This window comes from Macrobrachium rosenbergii, chromosome 17, assembly GCF_040412425.1.
Source record: "Macrobrachium rosenbergii isolate ZJJX-2024 chromosome 17, ASM4041242v1, whole genome shotgun sequence".
In the NCBI taxonomy this organism is placed as follows: domain Eukaryota; kingdom Metazoa; phylum Arthropoda; class Malacostraca; order Decapoda; family Palaemonidae; genus Macrobrachium; species Macrobrachium rosenbergii.
The window spans coordinates 38254387-38277582 of NC_089757.1; the positions used below are offsets into that span (position 1 = coordinate 38254387).

General features: G+C 42.6%; 1 protein-coding gene across 13 annotated transcripts in view; it reads left to right on the forward strand.

Annotated features, from left to right (window-relative positions):
* Positions 1-23196, forward strand: part of Ercc1 (DNA excision repair protein Ercc1) — a 222878-nt gene that overhangs the window by 42629 nt on the left and 157053 nt on the right. For all 13 annotated transcript variants that reach the window (XM_067119873.1, XM_067119866.1, XM_067119867.1 and 10 more), the window contains one exon: positions 10778-10923. In XM_067119873.1, coding sequence (XP_066975974.1) covers positions 10778-10923 — 146 coding nt within the window. The remainder of the gene's footprint in view (positions 1-10777; positions 10924-23196) is intronic.

Below are 23196 nucleotides of genomic sequence, written 5' to 3' on the forward strand. Positions count from 1 at the left end.
GATCCATCGCGTCCAGGAAGTTTCTTCGCCGTTTTCCAGGAGAGGGACTTATCAGTTCAAGACTCTGTGCTTGGTCTGTCCACAGCCCCTCAAGTATTCACAAGAGTTATGTCCACTGTTGCCAAAGCTCTTCATCTCAGAGGAATAAAGATCTCTCTATCTAGCGATTGGCTCCTTAGCGTTCCCCAGTCTCAGTCTCCAGTGCTTGGAGGATTTGAAAGTAACTCTCGACTTGACACAGAAGCTAGGACTTCTAATCAATTGGAAGAAGTCTCACCTATCTCCCTCACAATCCAGAATCTATTTAGAATGAGACTGAAACAGTTCCTTTTCTGGCTTTTCCGTCAGATCAAAGAATCTCGGACTGTCTGTAAAAAGTCAGAACTTTCTGGATATGGATACCTGTTCGCAAAGGCTTGGATGAGCCTCCTGGGAACTCTGGCGTCAATAGAAAAATTTGTCTCCCTGGGGAGACTTCACATGAGGCCCCTTCAATTCTACCTCAGGAGCAATGGAACAGGGAAGACGCTTCCAGACTCCTTTTCCTTTCAATCTGGACCTTATCAAGGAGGATCTAAGGTGGTGGTTAGATCGAAGAAAATTAGAGAAAGGTCTCTCTCTGTTTCCGTCGAACCCAACCATGAACTGTTTGCAGACTCGTCCAGAAGTAGGATGGGGAGCGACGTTGGGTGTAAAAGAAATTTCAGGTTGTGGAATCGACAGAAAAAGAATGGCACATCAACAAGAAGGAGTTAGAAAAGCAATCCACTGAGTCGTGCACTTCCTACCATTCGTACAGGGACAAAGTTCTGGTTCATTCAGACAGCACCACAGCGTTGTCTTACATAAAAAAACAGGGGGCACTCATTCTTTCTCCCTCAGCGAGGTAGCAAGAGACCTCCTTTTTGTGGGCAGAGAAGCACAAGATTCTGCTCCTAACGAGATTCATTCAGGGAGCCCTCAACATGAGAGCGGACTCCTTGAGCAGGAAGCATCAGTTCTGTCCACAGAATGGATTTTGCGAAGAAGTGTGCAAGTCGGCCAGGAGGCTTTGGGGTCAACCTCCCTGGTAGACCTGTTTCACTAACAAGTCCTAACAGGCTCCCAATCTTCTGCTCTCCGTCCCGGACCAAGCAGCCTTCCAGACGGACGCAATGCTACTGAATTGGTGGGTCTGGATCTTACGCCCTTCCCGCCCGTTCAAGATGTTAGGTGCGGTGTTGAGAAATTTCAGCACCACTCCAACAGCAGAATGACGTTGATAGCCCCCTTCTGGCCTTCCAGGGATTGGTTCCCAGTTCTCATGGATCTCTTGATCGACTTCCCGAGGAGCCTTCCAAACAGAGTAGATTTACTCAGACAGCCCCACTTCAGGAGATTTCACGAAAACCTGTCAAGTCTGCAGGCAACTGCGTTCAGACTATCGAACGTCTACTCAGAAGCAAAGGATTTTCGAAGAAAGCGGCTCAGTCCATCGCTAGAGCCAGAAGACCGTCTTCGATCAAGGTCTATGAGTCCAAGTGGAATATGTTTCGTTCATGGTGCAAAGATCATGACATTTCCTCTTCCAGAACCTTGGTGACGCAGATTGCGGATTTTCTTTTGTTCCTCGGAATAAGAACCTTTCTGTATCCACACTTAAGGTTATCGTAGCATGCTGGCTACTGTTTTTCGTCACAGAGGTTTGGATATCTCTAATAACCAAGATATAACGGACCTTATTAAATCCTTCGGTACCTCTAAGAGGTCAGATGCTAAAGTTGTTTCATGGAATCTTGATGTAGTCCTGAAGTGGCTTATGTCTGAGAAATTTGAACCTATGGATTCTTCTTCTTTAAGAGATCTTACGAGGAAAACTCTCTTTTTAGTTTTGTTAGCTACAGCTAAGAGAATCAGTGAGATCCACGCCTTGGATAAGAGAGTAGGATTCTTTGCTTTAAAAGCAATTTGTTCTTTCAAACTGTTTTTTATGGCCAAGAACGAGACCCCTTCGCACCCGTGGCCTCGCTCTTTTGAGATTCAGTCTGTCGGAGTTGGTAGGTAAGGAGCAGGAGAGGTTCCTCTGCCCAGTCAGAGCCTTGAAATATTATTTGCGAAGGACTAAAGATATTAGAGGTCCTTCAGATTCCTTTATGGTGTTAGGTCAGGAACCCTCTTAGACCGATGTCCAAGAATGCCATGTCCTTCTTTATTAGGATCTTGATTTCTGAAGCTCACTCCAATATTTCAGAGAATGATTTGAAAATGTGTAAAGTGAAGGCTCACGAAGTGAGGGCTATCTCTACTTCTCTCGCTTATAAAAGAACCTCCTTCAAGATATTGTGCAAGCAACCTACTGGAGATGTAAGTCTGTATTTGCTTTGCATTATCTCTCGCAAGTGCAGACAGTGTTTGATGAGTGCAGCACGTTAGGGCCCTTTGTTGTATCTGGCACGGTAATGGGTAAAGGGGTAAAGGAGGATTAACCTACCTTTACTTACTTGTTTTTGGAGTGTGAAGGTTTTTACGGTTGTCTGTGAGGGTAAGTGTTGGATAGTTTACCCCACAGTTGGTTTTGGTTTTTATGGTTATGCTTTTTTCTTTGGTGTTGGGTGACCCCTTTTGTAATTCATGATGTTTGTGCTGCGCCCTGAGCAGGGCATACTTGTGGTATTGTCTGGCCATGTCCTAGGTGACTGATACCCAGCTTAAGCAATCTTGACCAGGTCATTATACCCCAGCGGTTGCTCTAAGGATAGCAGGTTACTGAGGCAGTAACTGTGGAATCAGCTACCTTAGCAGGTGAGGAACTAAGAAATTTTCTACATTAATAACCTTAATGTTTCCAACAACTCTTTTAGCTGTCATTGCCCCACCTCCTAAAGGTGTCAATCAGCTATATGTAACTAACAGGTAAGTTGTATGTGTTAAAATGACATTTTTATTCTAAAATAATGTTTAACACATACTTACCTGTTAGTTACATATACGAAAGCCCACCTCCTCCCCACGGGGACAGGTAGGCAAATTATTCTGAAGCATGTTGGAATAGTTCCTAGTACCCGACAGAGGGCAGGTAGGCGTCACCCGATATTCGGACTGGCGCTGCATGCGTTTTGAAATTTTGCCGTGACGTCAAAAGACTAAAGCTATATGTAACTAACAGGTAAGTATGTGTTAAACATTATTTTAGAATAAAAATGTCATTTTATCATAAAAATGTCATTTTCGGCACCATTATAATCAATTTTCAGTTAGCGATGCTTGACTAGGGACAGAACCCCCGCCGTTAACTGGGGACTGCCTACCTCTGCCTGTGTTTCTTTGGACACGCAGATAGAGGGAGCAACTGACAATTGGCCTATACACAGCTCAGAAGCTCAAGTGCGCAAACCTCCAAGGAGAATCATGTCACAACGGGTAATTGGGTTTCTTCGAAACCTCGAGTTACCTTTACCAGTATTGTGGAGTTACCTCCGCGAACTGGTATATTCCTTCTTCTGCTTGAGTTTCCTCAGACACTCGAGTAGAGGGAGCAACCAATGATTGATCCACTTGTGACTTGGGAGCTCCAGGTGTGAGTCTCAAGTAGGACTGACATCACCACAGGTACTCGGGCTTTCTCGAAACCCTGAGGTACCTTTACCAGCTCCATGGACTGGTATAATTCTTCTGCTCGAGTTTCTTTGGACACTCGGGTAGAAAAAGCAACTGATGATAGATCTATTCATGATTCAGGAGCTTCAGGTGCTTGAGTCTTGAGCAGGACTCGCGTCACCTCGGGTTTCTTCAAAACATGAACCTGCCCTTTACCAGTAGCATGGACTCACTCTGAGGGCTGGCAAAGAGCCTACCTCTGCTCGAGATTCATAAAATTTTGCGGTAATAGAAGCAACTGATGCATGAAAGATTCGTGATTCAGGAGCTTCAGGTGTGCGGTCTTCCGAGGAGACCTACGTCACCCCAGGGTTTCTTAGAAACCCTGAATTGCCTTTACCACTATTGTGGGTCACTCCCATGGGCTGGTGTAGGCTCCTCTATCACTGACAAACCTCCACAACACTTATTAGGAGAGAGTGAGTGCACAACATACAAGCACTGACTCACTCCTTGCCAGTAAACATGCAAGTACTGACTCACTCCCTGCCAGTATTCTCCCGAGTACGTGGCCAGGATCCTGTAACGGTACGGCAGACTTATGAGTCCACGCACATGGAGAAGCTATCAGCGAGTTTCCCATACAGCCTTCTTCACGTGTAAGAGGCTAAGGCCTCAAAGAAGACTGGGGCACATGTTTAAGATATCTCCAGTTCACACCTGAGAGTGTGTCATCGCTCCCCAGGTCAACCCTCGCCTACGTTCATGCATACGACCTGCTCACCTGGGGATAGCTTCCACACGTTTGTGTGAACAGCCCTCCTCATTCCTGTACAGGAACAGTGTCGGACCAATGGTGGAATTCGAAAATTTGTCATCTCCTTCATCATTGTCGTGTGTTGTCATCCCCCCTCTTCTTCCAAACCTACCAAGTGGAGGAAGATGAAGGGTGCCTCTCCCAACCGTAGAAGTCCCATAGGGCTTCTGATGGCCAACCTTCTTCCACGGAGAAGGCTACGGGATCCCTCATTAGTGGTACTAACAGTACTGCAACTCTCGATTTGCCTATCTAGCATGGGAGCAACCGCTGCCTGGGGTTCCATGGGGGTTCCACAGAACCCCGGTGCAACAGTACCAGTCCTAGGAATCCTTCCTGGTCTGGTAAGGGTTCCCGGTCTATGGACCTGGACCCTACCAAGCAGAGAGAGTAGGTTCAGAGCTTGAAGCTCTCACTCAACCCCTGCCCACTCCCGTACGCTTCCATATGGGAACAGTGCAACATTCCTGGATTGGTGACATTGGCCTACCGGTCCACTCACCTAGGAAAGGCAAGAGGGAATTCCCCATCCAGTCTTCTTTTCCTGTAAGGACGTCTGCTTCTAGGAAGACTGTAGCATGTCTTCGGGACAGCCACCATTCATGTTCGCATGAACCGGAGCACTCTCCCAGACCCATACGGCCGCCGTCAACACAGTTTAATGTCTGCCCACACCCTTACTCACATGTCGGGGCCTTGGCCTCCGTCAGGTACGACAAGAGTGCTAGGTATCTCTCACCTGTTCCCTCTATCTCCTCGAAGTTTTCTGGGAATTGGGGACAGGATGGAACTGGTGTTCAGAACTGGGAACATTCACTATCCCATCCCTTCCCAACGATGGAAGCTTATGCTCTGGATTTGCTTCACAAACCGGACCAGGGATATGTTCGACTGAAGAGAGATTACCAGGGGACTTTGGCAGACGTTCAGAGATTGTCCGTTGGATACAGCAGTTTATGATCTCCTGGAAGAAACTATGGCTTTCCCTGTGGGCCGTTCGTCACCGAAGGGGTTGTGAACCACACCTCTCCACATGCTCCTGCCACGGGATATCTTGTAACCCTCCTGTCTGCTGCTCCTGCCCATAGGGGAAATCAGCTGCTGACTGCCATCTTGAAAAAAATATCTCGGAAGAGGAAGTTGAATAAGAGAAGTTGCAGTCATCAGTGTCTTTGACTTTATCTGTCGCTGCCGCCTCACCTTCTTCTTCAGATGCTCACCAGCAGAAGAAGACCAGTGTCTAGACTTGGGGCCATATCTTATACCTTGCCGGGTTCTCTTGATTCGGGAGCTCAAGTGAGCAGGTCTCCAAGACCCGAATACTCTGAACCAGTTCTGGGAAGTCTTCCCAGACTGGTACTGTGCCTGCCTCTTCCTGGGTTTCTTCTGACACTTGGTAGAGGCTCCCATGGATCGTCCTGGACATGGTTTGGGCGCTTTGAGTCACTCTCTGTGTACTCAGGTTTTGCTGAAGCCCTGAGCACCCCAAACCAGTACTGGAGAATCTGCTCCCCGGTATGGTCCAGGCACAGTACAAGAGAAGGTGTCGAAGCATACAGGTGCTTCTTCACCTCCTACCAGTACTTTTTCGAGTACTCAGCCAGGTTCCCAACCAAGTGCTCCCTACTCGAGGGTCCGAGCACTCGGAGATGCAACGAGAAGATCCCCTCCTCAGTCTTCTCTCCAGGAGGCTTCAGCCTCGAAGACGACTAGGTGCATGTCATGAGGTGTAGGCATTGCTGAAGACGGTACTGTTAATACTCGTTAGGATACGTATTTCTGAATACATATCTCTCTTTTCTGGGGACAGGAGACTTTTCTACTTGGCAGTTTAGTTTAAATTTGAGAAGCTCAACCTCACACTTGAGCAGAACACCAAGTGTCTTGTAAGGCTGGTGTTTCGGTCTCAGTCCCATATCAGCTGGTTCAGAGAAGAATTCAGTTATTCCTGTCACTAAGGAATAGACAAGTCGTCCTCGTTCACCTGTTGCCCTTGGGGAAGATGGGCCGTCAAGAATGGCTTCTCTTTGTTCCCTTCAGTGGAGAATGCAGGAATTCTTGTCTCCAATAAGGGACTCTATTCCTTTCCATTCCTCCAGGAGGGAAGTGAATTGGGAACTAGCCTGGTGTCTAGACAAAAGGAACTTCGTTAGAGTGTCCATCACACTCCCCGTCCTGTCGTGCCCGTTCTCAGGTACATCGACCAAGGGAAGAGGCGCACACGTGGATGACTTGCTGCTTTCAGGTGAGTCGAACTGGTACGGCAAACATCCCTACACCAATATTCGAAACTCAGGATAGTCTCCTCAGCTTTTCCAGAGGTTCAGGATCTTGGTAAGCTCCTATGTGGTACGGATGAGTGTCGGTATCCCCCTCACCACAAGAGTAACTTCTGTCAACAAACGAGGGGGTGGGGAACAGGTTTCCCTCCAACTCTACAGGTTAATGATGAAAGTGTGGCTGCACACTCGGCAGAGCTGTTAGCCAGGTACATCCTGGGGAATTGGACGCATTGTCAGTTAAGCTCATCACAGACATTACACAAGATTTCCAAGTCTTTGGAGTCTCCCAGCGATAGATCAATACAACAGAAGCTGTCAGTGTACTGTTCCATCGTTCTACTTCCACGGTCAACTCCCAAAACCCATGGAACAATCTTCAAGTCTTGGAAGAGGCAAGAGGCAAGATCTCTCAGTTGCTATCCCCTGTTTACAGACGTGGGAACAGTGGTACGGGGCTCTTCAGAACCCCGTGCCATGAGAGCAACAGAGGCACGGGTCTCCATGGACGCCCATTCCTCCGACATTGGTCCCTGGAAGTCATCTTCATGGACCAGTGAAGAGCCCTCCACCGGCACACGGGGGTCCTCTGATCCCTGTGTATCGGTAGCCAATGTTGTACGGGGTTCCACAGAACCCCATGCCATGGGATTTACAGGTGCACAGTTCTCCCAGACATCTGTGTCACCAGAGGTGCACGGGGCTCCGATAAGACTCCCATGTCACCAATTTCGGCCTCGGAATCTTTCCCCTGGGCAGGTTAAGGTTCATCTGCCGCTGCACAGAGTCCCTCGGACTCTTGTGACACCGGTAAGGTCCCCAAGTCTACAGACTTATGAGAGAGAGTGAAGGTCCAACGCTAAAGCGCTGCCTCATCCCCCTGAACGTTCTTGCATGGGAATGGTGCCAGGGTCCCAGACAGGTGATGCAAATCCATAGGTAAGCTCACCTGAAGAAGGAGGTCTCATGCTTAGTCTTCTTGTTTGAGAAGATGAGGTTCTGTCACGCTCGAGTTTGTCCGGGAACTCATAGGAAGACTTTCGAGTCATGTTCAGTCCCATCTCATACTGGTTAGTAGTGATTGTACAAGATGTTAAGGCAGTCCCTGGTTAACAGCATGGGTTCCATTCATGGGCGAGGCTACCAAACAAACGTACTTGACGTCCAACGTGTGGCCAGGAGTTTGTTCCAAGTACCTCACAAGGATAGGGACTTTGGTCTGTCCTTCGCAATCCAGAAGAACCTTTCGATTTTAAAGGTGTTAAGACAGAAAGTGGCGTAGGCTGTCCACTCTCATGTCTTTCTGCCTTTAGGACATTGCCCTCAGACCCTGGGACACTTATTTTCCTGGGTCATGTGGTGGCTGCTCAACAAGTTGTGTAGCTCGCACAGCTCCCATAGTGGACAGTTTGCATCTATCCTAAGGTGTTCGGTGGCAAAGAGTGAATATGATTTGGGGGGACTGCCCCCCTCCCTTCGCTCTTTTATCTATTCTCTCTCGCAGAGAGAGACGAGCAGCCATCCGTCACATGCTGGTCGGGTGGGTTGTGCAGGTGACCCTACATAATTGAGTACCCTGTCTATAGTCTTAGATAAATTAATAGATGCAAGTCATCCTCTCTCTCCAGCAAGGGGAGAGAGGGGCTGACGATAAAATGACCCATTGGTTCTTTAGTTTTATTGTCTCCAACACTCTTGGTTCATCCAAGCCTTTTTTGAAGCAATGTGACTACATACACTTACATTATTTCAGAAGGTCTAAAGCCTGACAGTTGAATGCACAGTTCTTCACACTTTCGTTCAGCATGTCAGAGGCAGGGTCTCCTTTCTTTTGCTCTTATGACCAGGAAGGAGACCCAGGTGTGGAAAACTACCAGTCAGTTCAGAAGCTTACTCAGAATCCTCCCCCCAAGGAAGTTAGTCTTCCTATTGTAAAGACCAATGGTTTGTATATTGTGTAGGAACAAATGACAGATTTTAAAAGTAATTTGTATTTTTCCTAACTATACAAACCTGAGGTCTTTACAAGTTAAATGCCCACCTCAAGCCACCCTCATTCTGCTCCTTAGGCCAAAAGGCAAAGTGAATGCGTACCAACTGGGTGGGCAGGACTTCCATCCGTAGTTGATTCCAACTACGCACTTGACCACCTTCTTTAAAGTTAAAACGGCCAGTCTCCAGCTGCGTTGAAGTACAGTATATTTCTATCGTAAAGACTTCAAGTTTGTATAGTTAGAAAAAATACAAATTACTTTTAAAATTTGTCATATTGTGGGGCTGCAGAACAGATGCTGAGTTATAGCTTGATACTGAAAATCCTGGACAAACTTCTAGTAACTTCCTTCTTGAATAAGAACTAGTGTCTGATGAACTTCCACAGGGAAATTATTTGTTTTAAGGATTGGCCTGCTGACACATGTCTTAATTGTAAAGCAGGTGCAGATGATACATGGATCACTGCACATTCCACAGCTAGCTTGAGTACTTGAGTGTTGCCAACTGTAGGGTAATTACCCTGCAAGGAGGGGTTATGTCAGACTTGGGTTATGTCATTCCGGGTTTACGCTGCTTTTCAAATGTATTCATAAAAAAAATCGGTTCCTGGTTACAGCGGATGTTCTGAGGTTATGTCGTCATCTTGCCCCGTGACGGAACAGTAAAAGTACATACAGCTACAATATAAAATAAAAATTTGGAGGTTTTTGGATGCACACCACCTCAGAATGCAAGTAAAATATTGTACGATACACCCAGAGGATTAAAGTTAAATCTTTCATCACTTTAGTTCTCATTTTTATAAGTTTTTCTTGTGACATTCCGGGTTATGTCGTTTTCCAGGTTACAGCACGGCGTTGGAACGGAACCCCTGATGTAACTCGGCGATTGCCTGTATTTACTTGTACACAGGACAGTAGGGTAACCTTACCAGATCTGAGCAAAATGTAGGGTAATTACAAGTTTTCACAAAATATAGAAAGAAATTTGCAGAAAGACTGTTGTCTTTATACCAAAACAAGACTGCCTTAACCATAATGTTGTTGATTTTCCAAAGAGGAGGTCAGAGAACTGAAAATGAAGACACATTGAGTTATGGGTTTTCCTGATAAATGTAAGGAATGTTGATGATGATCCAGTATTTAAAAATTTATTGTTTTTCAAAACTGATTCTAATCCTTCTCCACTCCAGTGTGGAGACAGGAAGAATTTGTTCTATTCACACAGACACAAAAAAATGGAAATAAAATGAGACCAGAACTATTGAATACCACTTTCGTGACTAAATCTTCAAAGATATTCAAGGAATAAAACTGTATTAGTAAAGAAGTTAAGACTGAACACTACAGGTCTTCGTAATTTCTCTATGTAAAGTTTAAAAATGTAGAAAATTGATAAATACTATCCCAGCAAGCTTATTGTTAGTCATATCCTGAGTCATAGGGTAATGAGAGGAAAAACATGGTAATTTCAGTGTCTGTGTAGGGTGAAAACATATGTTGGGGTTGGCAACACTGGCTTCTAACCAATCTGCTGCTTCTTGGTATGACATTGAGAGCACAGTATATCAATCTACAACCGCCCTAGACAGTACATACAAAAAGTGAGGAGATATGGTTTATATTTATCATCAATGCATTGAGAGTGGTGGTTCCAGAGGCATGGAAACTTTACACTACGTTGAACATGCTTGTGAGCATTTTATTAGACACAATGCATTTAGGAGCCATAGACCTAAGTCATTTTGGTCAACTTCATGACTGAAGTGAAGCTGGAGTTTAGGATTTGAATGTTGGACTTATGAATAGGTATTAAGCATTAGCAAAAAGATAGGTTTATAGTTTGTAACATGGCATTTTTTTGTGTAATAATAGTGCTTAATGCTTCTAGTGCTCCTCAATTTGACACAGACAGTTGAGTGTAGCTAAACATACCATGGTCTACTGCTTTTGATTGGAATTAATGGCTTTAAGAGAAGTTACTAAAATGTGTGTGAACAACCATCACATTTGCAAATTTTATTTTATTTGATATAAATAATTGACTTTGAATTGATATTCTTATTGCTGGCTTTTCAAGTCTTGATTAATGAGCTGTCCTTCCACAACAGAGGCCTTTAGTGGATTGAAGAAATCAGAATTTTATGAAGAGCCCCCAGAAGAACTGAAAAATTCATCAGAGGCAGTAGATGGGAAAGTATCTTCTGGTGGTGCAAAACTACCAAGCAAAAACTGTGTGATTGTTAGCTCTAGACAGGTGAGATTTTGGTGATGTTTATTACAGTTATGTTTTCTGGAAGATATAGGTCAAACCTCTTAATAATTTTGTTGTACCTCAGTACTGTATAATACTTACTCACCAACAGTTTTGGAAAAGTTGGAGTTTCTTATGAAAGAAGAAACATTATAATGTTTCTCATTTGAGTATTCTCCTACTGGGTAAAACCTCTTCTCATAGGCTATCATTATTAGGGTTGACTTCTAACCAGCAACAGCACTGAATGGCCTTCATAGCCCCAGCACAGGGCCATATGGCCAAATTTTTTACCTTGATTCTTAAACTATAAACAGCTATTTTTATCTTTTCTCTTTGATCTTGCCTATATTACCTCAATAGCTAACTGTTTGCCTGCTATTGTAGTTAGCAAAAGTAACAAATGGTGCTGTAGATTTCAATTATTAATACATTGTTTATTCTACACAAATACAGACCTTTGTTCTTTACATAGGGATTTAGCTTGCAAATGAGAACTGGAACAGCCATTTAACTTTCAGACAAGGTCTTTAACTACTGACGGTTAGGGGGAAGCCCCGCCCACCTCTCGGTATGCACCCCACTTTGATTTCGGCCACTGTGGTGTGAAATGTCTCTGCGCTTCTCTGCCCAACTGCCGTTTGCTTTCTATACTTTTTCTTTTTTGTTAAAATATTTTTGTGTGATTGTTTGTTATATATATATATATATATAGTACATGTATAGTACTTGTAAACCCTCAATCACTTTAGCGGTTTTGGAGGGGAGACATAGGGTTTAGGTGCTGTCTAAGGAAGGACAGGCCATGCATTTGGTTTCCCTCCTCTTTATTGTGTGTCACACCTTGACATGAGTTTAATCAAAACAACTAACCTAACTTCAATTTCAGGCTGTTATGTAGGCTGAGGGCCTTAGAGAGTTATGTGCCTCTCAAGGCCTCTTGGGGGAACAGTGTCTTTGATCTCATTGATCACCTGTATGCTATGAGAGGCCTTCCAACATCAGCTGTGGGTAATGTTCTCCTCTACACACTGTTGTCGAAGGCCACGCTCAGCATGATCAAGAAGAGAAGGAGGTCGTCATTGTCGTCTTGTCCTTCCTCTCTGTCGTCGAGTGCTGTTGCCTCCTCCCCTTCTTCCAAAGCTAGCTAGCAGAGGAAGAGGAAGGTTGCTCTGTCCTCCAGCAAGAAGTCTGAGAGAGCTTCCAGTGGCCAGCCCTCTTTTTGCAGAGAGGGCTGATGGTCTCTCGCTAGCATGTATACCACGTTGCTTAGTGCATGGGTGTAACTACTCCAGGGGTTCTGCGGAACCCTGGTGTACCAGTCTGGCCTTAGTAGTCCATCTACCTGGGTCACCAGTACTGGCCCCGTAAGTCTGCCTACCCAGGCAGTACCACTGCTCCCGTTGCTGAGCACACACACGCCACTGCTACCTGGGGGTTCTTCAAACCCCTGTGTACCCTGGTAGACTGCCTACTTGGGCTATCGGTACCAACCCCGGTCTTTTGCTAGCGGTACCACGAGTACCACTGCTCCCATTCCCAAGCACATTGGTGCAACTACTGCCTGGGCCACTGGTAGTGGCCCTGGTAGCCCATCTACTGGGGTCTGCAAGGGTCCCCAGTCTATGGACCCAGTCCCAGTTCAGGTGTTCACTTAGATCTCGGCTCAAGCTCATTCACATGTGTACGTCTGTATAAGTACCTGGGTGATATCCAGGTCTTGGTGAGCTTGTTGCAGCAGTTGCTAGGACAGAGATCAGCTTCTCGAGTTTTTGTCACAACGTGGGTGTAGTGATCAACTTCAAGAAGTCAGATCTCATGCTCAAGGACATGTTAAAGTATCTGGACATGCTGATAGACACGGCAGTAGCAAGGGTCTTCCCTTTGGACTCATATAGGCAGGTTCAGAGTCAGCACAGAAGTTCCTGTCTTGACTGGAACAACCTGCTCAGCAGTGGCATGTCGTTCTGGGTCACCTGTCATCATTGGAGAAGACGGGCCCTCAGGGGTGGCTTCGCCTCCGCTCCCTTTAGTGGAGGATGAAGGAGGAGTGGTCTCCGGCGAGGGACCCTCCTTTCTCTCCTGTTCCCTGGTCCTAGGAAGTGAGGAGAGATCTAACTTGGTAGTTAGACGACAGGAGCCCAAGGTGCTTCTGTTTTACAGATGCATATATTAGGGGTGGGGCACACACCTTGAAGAATTATTGGTTTCAGGTGTGAGTGGGGCTAGAATGAAAGACACTTCCACATCAATGTCAGGTAGGTTAGCAAGGGTTTCAGAACCGAATGATGGGGCATTCTGTGGTGTTGATAAGTGACAACTGTATGTTAGTGGCATACATCAACAAGCCAGGGAGACTGGTGTCCTTTCAACTGCACAGGTAGGCAGTGCAGGTGCACGAGTGGGCAGTAGCACACTCGGTGGAGCTGTTTGCCAGATACATTCTAGGGTCTCAGAATGTGGTCGCAGACAAGCTTAGTTGCCAGAGCTTGATAATAGGGATGTAGTCCATACATCAAGACATTGTGGAGAGACTTCAAGTTTTGGGGAGACCCAACCATGGTCTCCCTGTGACCTGGTACAACAGGAGATTACTGGTGTTCTTCTCAATTGTGCTGGACCATGGGTTCCAGTGGAGGACACTTTCCAGCACCCAAGGGACATTTTAGAGGCTTACACCTTCCCTCCATTTTGTCTGATTTGTCAGGTGATCAGATCGACTCTGATAGCTCCCAGTGTCCACACGCTGAGTGGTTCTCAGACCTGCTGGCTCTGTTCCAAGGTCCCGAGAGAGATTCCCCCATGGCTCAACCTTCTGTGCCAGCCACACGTTGAGTGGTATCACCAGGTGGTGAAAGTGCCAGCACTTCACGCCTGGAGACTATCCAGCATCTCTTGCGAGTGAGAGGGTTGTTTCTTGACAGATAGCGAAGGGGTTGTCTGGACAGATAGCGAAGGGGTTGTCTGGTTACCTGCAGAATCCTCAGCGGCTGCGCACCAGGGAAAATGGGCCGTGTTCTATAGTTGATGGGGTATCTATCCAGTCAGAGCTTCTCTTCAGCATATAGCGAATGTTTTCACCTTTCATCGCCGATAGAAGCTTCTCTCCGTTTCAGCCATTAAAGGCTATAGAGCTGCCCTTGGTCCAGTCGAGAAGTTTCAAACAGTCTTACCCACCCAGGGAACTTAGGCCCCTGAATGAGCCTTGACTCATGTCTTAAGGAGCCTAGCCCGTACACCATTCAAGCCATTGAGTGAGTCGTTGGACAGAGATCTGAATATAAGACAGTTTTCCTTGCTTGCTCTGGCATCAGCAAAGAGACTAGGTGAGCTTCATATGCTTTTGATGCTAAGCACTAGAGGGGAGGGGGTTCTGTTACCTTCAAGTTGGTCCTGGAATTCGTAACTAAGACTCAGAATCCATTGGTCCCTAATGCCAGATTCGAGTCCAGATTCAAGTCCTTTTGAAGGCATGGTTGAGACATGATGCTACTTTTCCCAATTCGGGTGCTGCAGAACTCGACATCTCAGGCTGGGTGTTGGTGCCTCTTCGCAGTTCCTGCTCGGCCAAGGAAAAGGTTTCCCAGGGCACAGTATCTTTCAGGCTTCATGAGACAGCAGTGGGCTTACTTTTTGTCGACGAGTTACATGGGAGTTAAATTTGGGCAAGAGATAACGAAGTTAGGGGCATCACCTCATCCTGTGCATTCCAGAAGAACCTGTTTTTTCAGCGGGTAATACAAGCAGGTATGTGGTCGTGCCAGTCCAAATTTACCTCCTGTTACTTCGGGACATTGCCCACAGGTCCTTGGACATGTTTTTTCCTTGGATCTTGGAGTGGCTGCTCAACAAGTAGTGCGGCTCATCCGGCTTCCCTAGGGGATAAATGCCTCTTGTCTAAGGTGTTAGGTAAGTGAGAGAGAATGTGTGAGTGACTGGTCTCCTCCCTTTTCTTTTTTAGCAGTCTCTCGCTTAACAAGGAGAGGCAGGTAGCGGGCCATCATGTGCTGGACAGACAAGTTTTGCTGGTGACCACTTGATGAGGGCATCTTGTCCTTCATCTTGTTGTAAATGGATTGAATGCATGTCTCCCCCCCCCTCTCTAGACAAGGGAGAGAGGGATAGACAATGAAACAAACCTGTTTATTTTATTATCAAGTTTTATTGTCTCCGACACTCAGTTCCTCCAAGCCTTATTCAAAGTAATGATGCAACTCATTACTGTTAAGCCAGAAATCTAGCAGTTGCAACATCCCTAATGTCCAACAAGCTAGAGGTGTGTGATTCCTTCATCACCTCTTCCAGACCAGGAAGGTATTCTTGGTTGGGTAGAATCAGATCAGTTGGTTCAGAGGTTTACTCAGACTCCAAGCTCCAGTGTAAAGACTGAATGTTTGTATTTGTGTAGGAACAAATAGCAAATTTTTAAAGTAGTTTGTGCTTTTCCTAACATAAAAGCCTGAAGGTCTTTACCCCTCAGATCCCAACCCCTAGACAAGGTGGGCGGCTTAGGGATTCACTGCAGGGAGTGTATACCTTTTTATGCTTACTCTTCCTGCTGTGGATTCAACCGAACAGTGGGACCTATAACTCTTACTCCTCCTTCTGTGCATTTTCCCCTTCCCTTCTTCCCCTTTCATTGACATGGTATTGGATTATGGAATTCACAGCTTTTTCTGACTTTAAGGAGGTTGGAGTTGAACAGCATGCCAGCTCACCCATAGAACTAGAGCTGTCAGTCATGTCAGTTTGAACCTTTTTCATTATCCTCACTGAAGGACTTTTCAGTAGTGACTCTTGTGAGATTCTACTGAGTTCTGATTGAGTGCAGCAGTACCATCTTGAAGAAATTCATCACCTCAGATTTGTATGTCGACATCGCTTTACTTAGTACTAACAGAGTTAAGGAAGGAGTTTTCAGAGTACTAACAGAGTTAAGGAAGGAGTTTTCAGAGTACTCATACTTCTTGGCTCTGTAAGTTGATCCATGGGCACTGTCTTCCAATGTGGAAGGATAATTGCAGTCTGGACAAGAGCTCATGATAGTAGGGCCATCACCATGTACTTTGCACTCAGTAGGAACCTGTTGGCTTTCAGGTAATATGTGTGGAGAGGTGATTTCGTATGATCACTTGCATGTTGTTTTATCTGCAGAAGTCACCCACTCACCTTAGACTTGCTTTCTTTGGACCAGTGGTGCTGCATGATGGGTTGGATAGCGAGCAGCTCCCTTTGGAATGGGTTAGGAGTGACTGGTTCTCCTCTCTCTCTCTCTCTCTCTCTATTTCTTCCTTCCTCTCCAGTAAGTGGAGAGTCAGTGCCATTCCGTATACAAGCTAGATGGATTTAACTGTAAGTTAGCTACTTGACTGAGCACCAGTCTTGTCATTGACAATAAAGGGGTGCAAGTTCCCTTCCTGCTTGGCAAGGAAAGGAGGACAGGCAATACAGGAAGCTCGTTGATCATATTTACCTGTTTTATTGTCTTCAAAACTTCAGCATGGGTTCTCACAGCCTGAATGAGTAATGGTATACAGTAAACCCCCATATTCGCGTTCACACGATTTGCGGACTCGCTGATTCACAGGATTTTCTGTGGAATGTATCATAAATTATTCACAAAAATTCGGCTATTCATGGACTTTTTCTTCGAGAAATATTGACTAAGTAGTGTATTTTGATGTTATTTTCATGACTAAATATATTTTTATGATAAAGTAATAATTTACTAATCAAATTTTTTATTAAGATTAATAGGATTAAATAGTAATATGGTAATAATAATAATAATATAATAATAATAATAAAATAAGATGCAATAATATGTAATGTTTTCTCTCTCTCTCTCTCTCTCTCTCTCTCTCTCTCTCTCTCTCTCTCTCTCTCTCTCTCTCTCTCTCTCTCTCTTACTGAGGTGAGAGAATTTTTATGGTATGTTCATTTGTTTTGTATGATAGATAAATGATTTATCTACTAATAAGTACTAATTTTCAATAATAATAATAATAATATACAGTAATTACAACATTTATGCTTTCTATAGTAAGTAAATGGTAAAATTTAAACAAACAAATTTCACCTCCAATCTTTTCTCCTAGAGTCTTGGAGCTCATGGGGGAGGGTGAACCTCTCAAATAATTCAAGTAACCTGACAGCATGGGTTGGATGGTCAATGTTGCCAACCACTATGAAGGATTAGGATCTCTCTCTCTCTCTCTCTCTCTCTCTCTCTCTCTCTCTCTCTCTCTCTCTCTCTCTCTCTCTCTCTCTCTCTCTCTCCAAAGGGTAAAATGTGAGAAATAAATAGACAGCTAGATAAATAGATGCTTAGTTCATATTGTTTTAAAAATGTAAATGTACATCTTTGGAAGACAAAAAAAAACAAATTTTTTATTGTCAGTTGCTTAAATAGAAATGGATTAACATTCCTCAAGAGATTAAAGAGATAAAAACTCTCTCTCTCTCTCTCTCTCTCTCTCTCTCTCTCTCTCTCTCTCTCTCTCTCTCTCTCTCTCTCTCTCTCTCTCTCTCTCTCTCTCTCTCTCTCTCTTGCCTGTGCTGGCTGAATATAAATTAGTGATAACTCACTCTATCTTTCTGTTTTGGCTGCAAGGGTTTGAAGTAGTATGTATCTATTTTTAAGGGTACTAATGTTTAAGATGACTCTGAAATGATATATAAATATAATTTCAAAGATTAATACCGTAATAAGATAATAATTTAAGGTACATTTGATGTAGGATGACACTTTAAGTATAAATTTGGTATTTGAACTTTCAGGATAGGCATTTATAAGCATTTTTAGCTGGGTTAGTTATAAATGATTTGTTTAACCAGACCTCTGAACTCTTTTAGGGTTCTTTTAGCTGAGGGGTTAACTATTTGTTGGGGGGGGGACTCTGGTACACATCCCCCACAAATACTTGGGGGTTCACAGTACAAACCCTTTACTTAATGGTCCAGAAGTCTAGCATCTACTACATCCCATATTTGCAGTATGCTAGAGGTGCAGGGTCCCTTCCTCTGCTCCTAAATTTACCAGGAAGGTAACATCCCATGTTCGGAGTACCCAGATTCTCCCACCAATGGGTAAATCCCTATGTAAAGAATGAAGGTTTGTATATGTTTAGGAACAAGTAGGAAATTTTAGAGGTAATTTGTATTTTTTCTAATATACAAACCTGAAATTCTTTACATTAATGGCCCATCTCAGCCACTCCTCACTTTGGCACTTGGGCCTGAAGGCAAAGTAGAGCACAGAATAACAGGTGGGTGGGGCTTCTCCCTGCCTGTCAGTAGTTCACTACCTTGTCATAAGTTTGAATGGTCATTCCAGCTCTCATTCACATGCTAAATCCCTATGTAAAGAACTTCAGGTTTGTACATTAGGAAAAATACAAATTACTGTACTGTACTTTTAAAATTTTCTTATTTTTATCATCTTGTAAATATAGTGTTGGTCATGATAATAGGTTACTGACTGTCTCCTTGATTTCTCTACAGTTAGGTTTCAGAGGTCATGTACGTACACCTCAGTCTTACTATCAAAACTTACATCTACAGGTTGACCATCACTAATCCGGCAATCAGCAGTCTGGAACAATCAGTAATCTGGCACAAATTTCGGCTAGAAGTAATTTCTAATGTTTCCCACTAATTTTCAAATTTCCCGGTCGCTGCACTGACTCGCTCACGACCACGCCGATTTGGTGGCGCAGTGTGCTGCATCAACAAACTGGGTAGCCTAGCCTACATTATACTGAACTCTATTCACATATTAACAGTATTATACAAACATCAACATAACAAATGTGCATCTTTTTCATGGATCTTTTAAAAAGTTATGCATTACTACATTGTTTCCTATTGCGTATATTCTCATATTGCTTTTGTATTATGAATTGCGATCAATGTTTTGTTTTTAGAATCGATATCGTGGTGTTTATTTCGCTGCATTTAACTAAGTTCAAAGCACTTTTCTTGCTTCTAGTTAGCGTAAATGAATATGGATACTTTATTAATTTGGGACAAGGATATTTTTCATTATACGAAGTGTTTTTAGGTCGAAATATAACTTACATACGTCTCGTTGTGAAATTAATTTAGCTATTTTTTGTTAATATGTGACGTTCGTGGGAATCGCGGCTGGCCGTTTTGGGGGCATGTTTGTTTTGTGTAAAAAAAAATCAAGATTCCGTTCGCTATTTTCTCTTTATTTCATCATAATACGAGCTTTATGTATTTATCTTTTATCGGCGTGAAAACAGTAGTAATTTGTATTCTTTGATGCCCAGTAGTTTTGATTAAAATACATTCTCTCCAGTTTTATTTATGGTCGAGTTTCATCCATGTTGCCGATGCACGATAATTTTTAGTCATTAGCAGCTTGAACATTGTTTTCTCAGCTTCAGCTACAACTTGCAGCTTAAAGTTACTTTAGCAGTATATTTCCCTGCCGATCTTTTCTCCAAAGTGAATAAGGGTATAGTGTAAAAAATATATCAGTCCTATTGTACAGTACTTAACGTCATTTGTAACATAACTACAGTAATTGTGTATTACCGCACGATGGTTGAAATACAAGCAAAACAGTTGTTACCCGTCGATTATTAGCAAAACAACAGTTTCCGTTCAGTTGTTTATGGCTGTATGCATTTACGCAAGAGTATAACGTTACTAACAATACTTTATCATTCTCCTTTACTTTTTAACTAGCAGATGGAATAAAGAGATGGAGGAAAGAAGTTTTTCTATTGTAAGTTGGTCTCTCTCGCTGCCTGATGGTACCTGCTGCCTGCGCCAATGCGAAATCTAAAAATATTTCTAAATATTTTCATTATCGATATTAAATGCTAACCCCATCAAGTAAGTGAATTATGTAACGCACTACCTGTATTTGAAACATCTTTATTAACCCTTTCCTATCTGTTTAGTTATCACATCACTGAGGGTACATGAGCCCCAATGTGTCTGGGGCGCTTCGATAGTCGAAAAAATAATTATTTTGAAAATTCAGCAAAAATAGAAATTTTATGCCAACAACATTCATTTTGGTGTCCTTTTTTTCTAAATGTTTATATTTTATGGTGGAATAGTCAGAATAAGAGTCCCAGACCTCTAAATACAAAAAAATGTGAGTTATTTAACGAAAAAAAAAATTCTTTACTTATTTTTATATTTTCGTTCGTAACCCAAAAACTATGAAAGTCAGACGAATTAATTATTTATTATGAGAAAGCCAATAACAGTTAGGCGATTTAATTATTTTTTATGAAAAAGCCAACACAATTCTCCAAATATTGACATATAAAACAATGAAAAACGAATAAGTCCAGTTGGTGAAAAAATTGATAGAAAAGAGGGTAAGAAACGGAGCGCTCTGCCCAGCGTATGATGAGAATTATCGCTACAAAAAAATCTTTTTTGAAGAGCCCTATCGGTTATTTTTCATAGAAATTACTTTGTAAATATACGAAAATGTAGAGGAAAAGTTGAAGAATAAAGGGAGAGTTAAGAAAAATGGCTTTGGTAATGGCAACAGTATCATTTTTGACGTTATAAGTTGATCAACGAAAAAAAAAGTTACCGTTATCAACATTATTGTTAAATAGCTCAAAAACTATAACAGTTAGGCGAATGAATTATTTTTATGAGAAAGCCAAGAAAATTCTCTAAATATCGATATATAAAAGAATGAAAAACGAATAAGTCCAGTTGGTGAAAAATTGATAGAAAATAGGGTAAGAAACAGAGCGCGCTGCCGGCATCACGGTGAGAATTATCGCTAGACATTTTTTTATTGAAGAGCCCTAGCTCGGATATTTTTCATAGAAATTACTTTGTAAATATACAAAAAGGTTGAGGAATAAAGTGAGAGTCAAGAAAAATGGCTTTGGTAACGGCAACAGTTTCATTTTGATGTTATAAGCTGTTTGAAACGAAAAAAAATGTTACCGTTGTCAACATTATCGTTAAGTAGCTCAAAAGCTATAACAGTTGGCGATTGAATTATTTTTTTATGAGAAAGCCAACAAAAATTCTCTAAATATCGATATATAATAATGAAAAATGAGATTCAGAGCCCTGCCTAAAATCAGACGTCTCTTATGTGATGCTAAGCGTTTTCCGCTAGTTTTACCGTAAAAAACTTTTGCGAAAAGCATGTTGGAAACTGTTCTCGATTGACGCCGCTTTGTATGTAAACAGCGCGACGTGTTTACCCAGCCTCATCGCATGGTCTCTGACAGAAGTGTGGCCTGCCAGGCCTGCGTGGAGTGGGATCAGCTGATGTCATTGTGAGAATTTTACTATGCCATGGATTTGTGCATGCACAGTAGAGAACTAAAAAATTTATAGAAAAGTGTAATCCTACATTTTCTAAAAAAAATGTAAGATACTTAAAAGTAGGATCAGCTGATTTCATTGTAGAAATTTACTATGCCGGGGATTTGCGCATGCGCAGTATAGGAACTGCTTGCCTGGCGTATTGATGCCTGAGTTACGGTCAGGTATGCTTTAGCCTATGGAAACCACCAACTGTCCGAAAAATGAAAAAAATTTACCCCTACCACACGTGCACGAAAAATGTCGGTAAATTTTACGTAAAATTCGTCAGTCAGAAAGAAGGGGGTGGGGGTATTACGTAATATTACGTCAATTGGACAGGAAAGTGTTAACCAACTTGTACTGATTTATGGGATATTTTAATTCTAAGATGAGGTGCTTAGCTACTGGGTTTCGTGTATTCTAGCCTAAATAAATGGCTAATCCGGCACCCTCCAGGTCCCAGTGATGCCGGATTAGTGATGGTCAACCTGTATATTTATGCAGTAGGAGAAGGATGGATGTAACACTAATCTTGTATCATTCTCTGATGTATTTTTCCTTGAGCTTGGAAAGAGCTTTGATTTTCTCCATGTAAAATTTCATCAAAATTCTGTTGTGCACACATCTGTGGTAGAGGGAATTCTGATACCAGTAATGTCAGAGATCCTGATGATAAGTTTTTGATCTACCAGTAGACTACTATTTTTATATAATTGGTATCACAATCTTAGCTGTAAGATATGTTATTTAATCTGATTTTATATATTATGCACTTTGTTACTTTGCTTAAGGCCTTCATATTTTAGCAGATCATACTCATCATCTCATCATTTCTTTCCTGAAAGACAAAGCTAGTGTTGTTACTGCATCATAAAACAAGATCTAGAGTGAAGGAATTAGAAGATTTATCAGAAGAATGAAAGTTAAGTTTTGATGTCCATTATGTTCAGCACTGAGTCTTTTAATAGTTATCCTTGTAATGGAGGAAACTACAAAGGAGTGCAGAATGGAAAGCTGCCTTGAATTGCTAAATGTAGATTACTAGTTTAAAAGTATAATCAGAAGCATATGTCAGAAATTTCTAAAAGATGGGGGAGTGGAATGGAAAAGAGAGAACTAGAAATGAATGTAGGCAAAAGCAGGGTTATGCTAATGGGAAGATATAGTGCTGAATTCAGTATTTACTGTGTATTGGTTGTGAGAGATGATGATACAAGAGAAACTCAGGACTTCAAATTAGATTAAGGAATTTTAGATGACCAAAATATACTGTATTAGAACAAAGGGGAAGAGGAGGAGGAGAAGGACTATGTTGTGGTAAAAGGACATCCCTTGGAAGAGGTAGAACATTTCTGTTACCTTGGAAACACAGAGTTGTGAAACAGGTACTATGCTGTATTAAGATATCAGTAAGAAAGGCTAGTACCAATCTAGATAAGTGGCATTTACAATGGAAATGGAGATTTTGGAGATGGATGACTACAAAATGCTAAGGTTCATGGTTTGACCATGTGATGATATAAGGGGAAGAAGACTTGTAGGAATTTCCAGAAAATTAGGAAGGGTGTACATGAAGATTTAGACCACATTAGAATTAAGACAGAAATTGCACAAAGTAGAAGAGAACATAGAGACCTTTTTCACATAAAAGCTCATAAAAGAAAGATCATATATAAAATTAAAATGGTAAAGTAAAGGACATGTATCAAAGGTTTTTTCAGTAGATTCTTATCTATCTTACTTTTATAAACATTCATAGCTTTTAGAAACATGAGAAAACTCTTGAGACAGCTGTTCAGAATTTACTCACTACTGCTTGCTGTTAGGTAATCACAGGAATAAATATTTGTATAATATCTTGACTAGTGCATTGTTTTTGTCTTAGATAAGGAAAAATGTACATCATTTTGTGTTAACGATCAAATGAAGAAATTGTCTTTTCAGTAGATA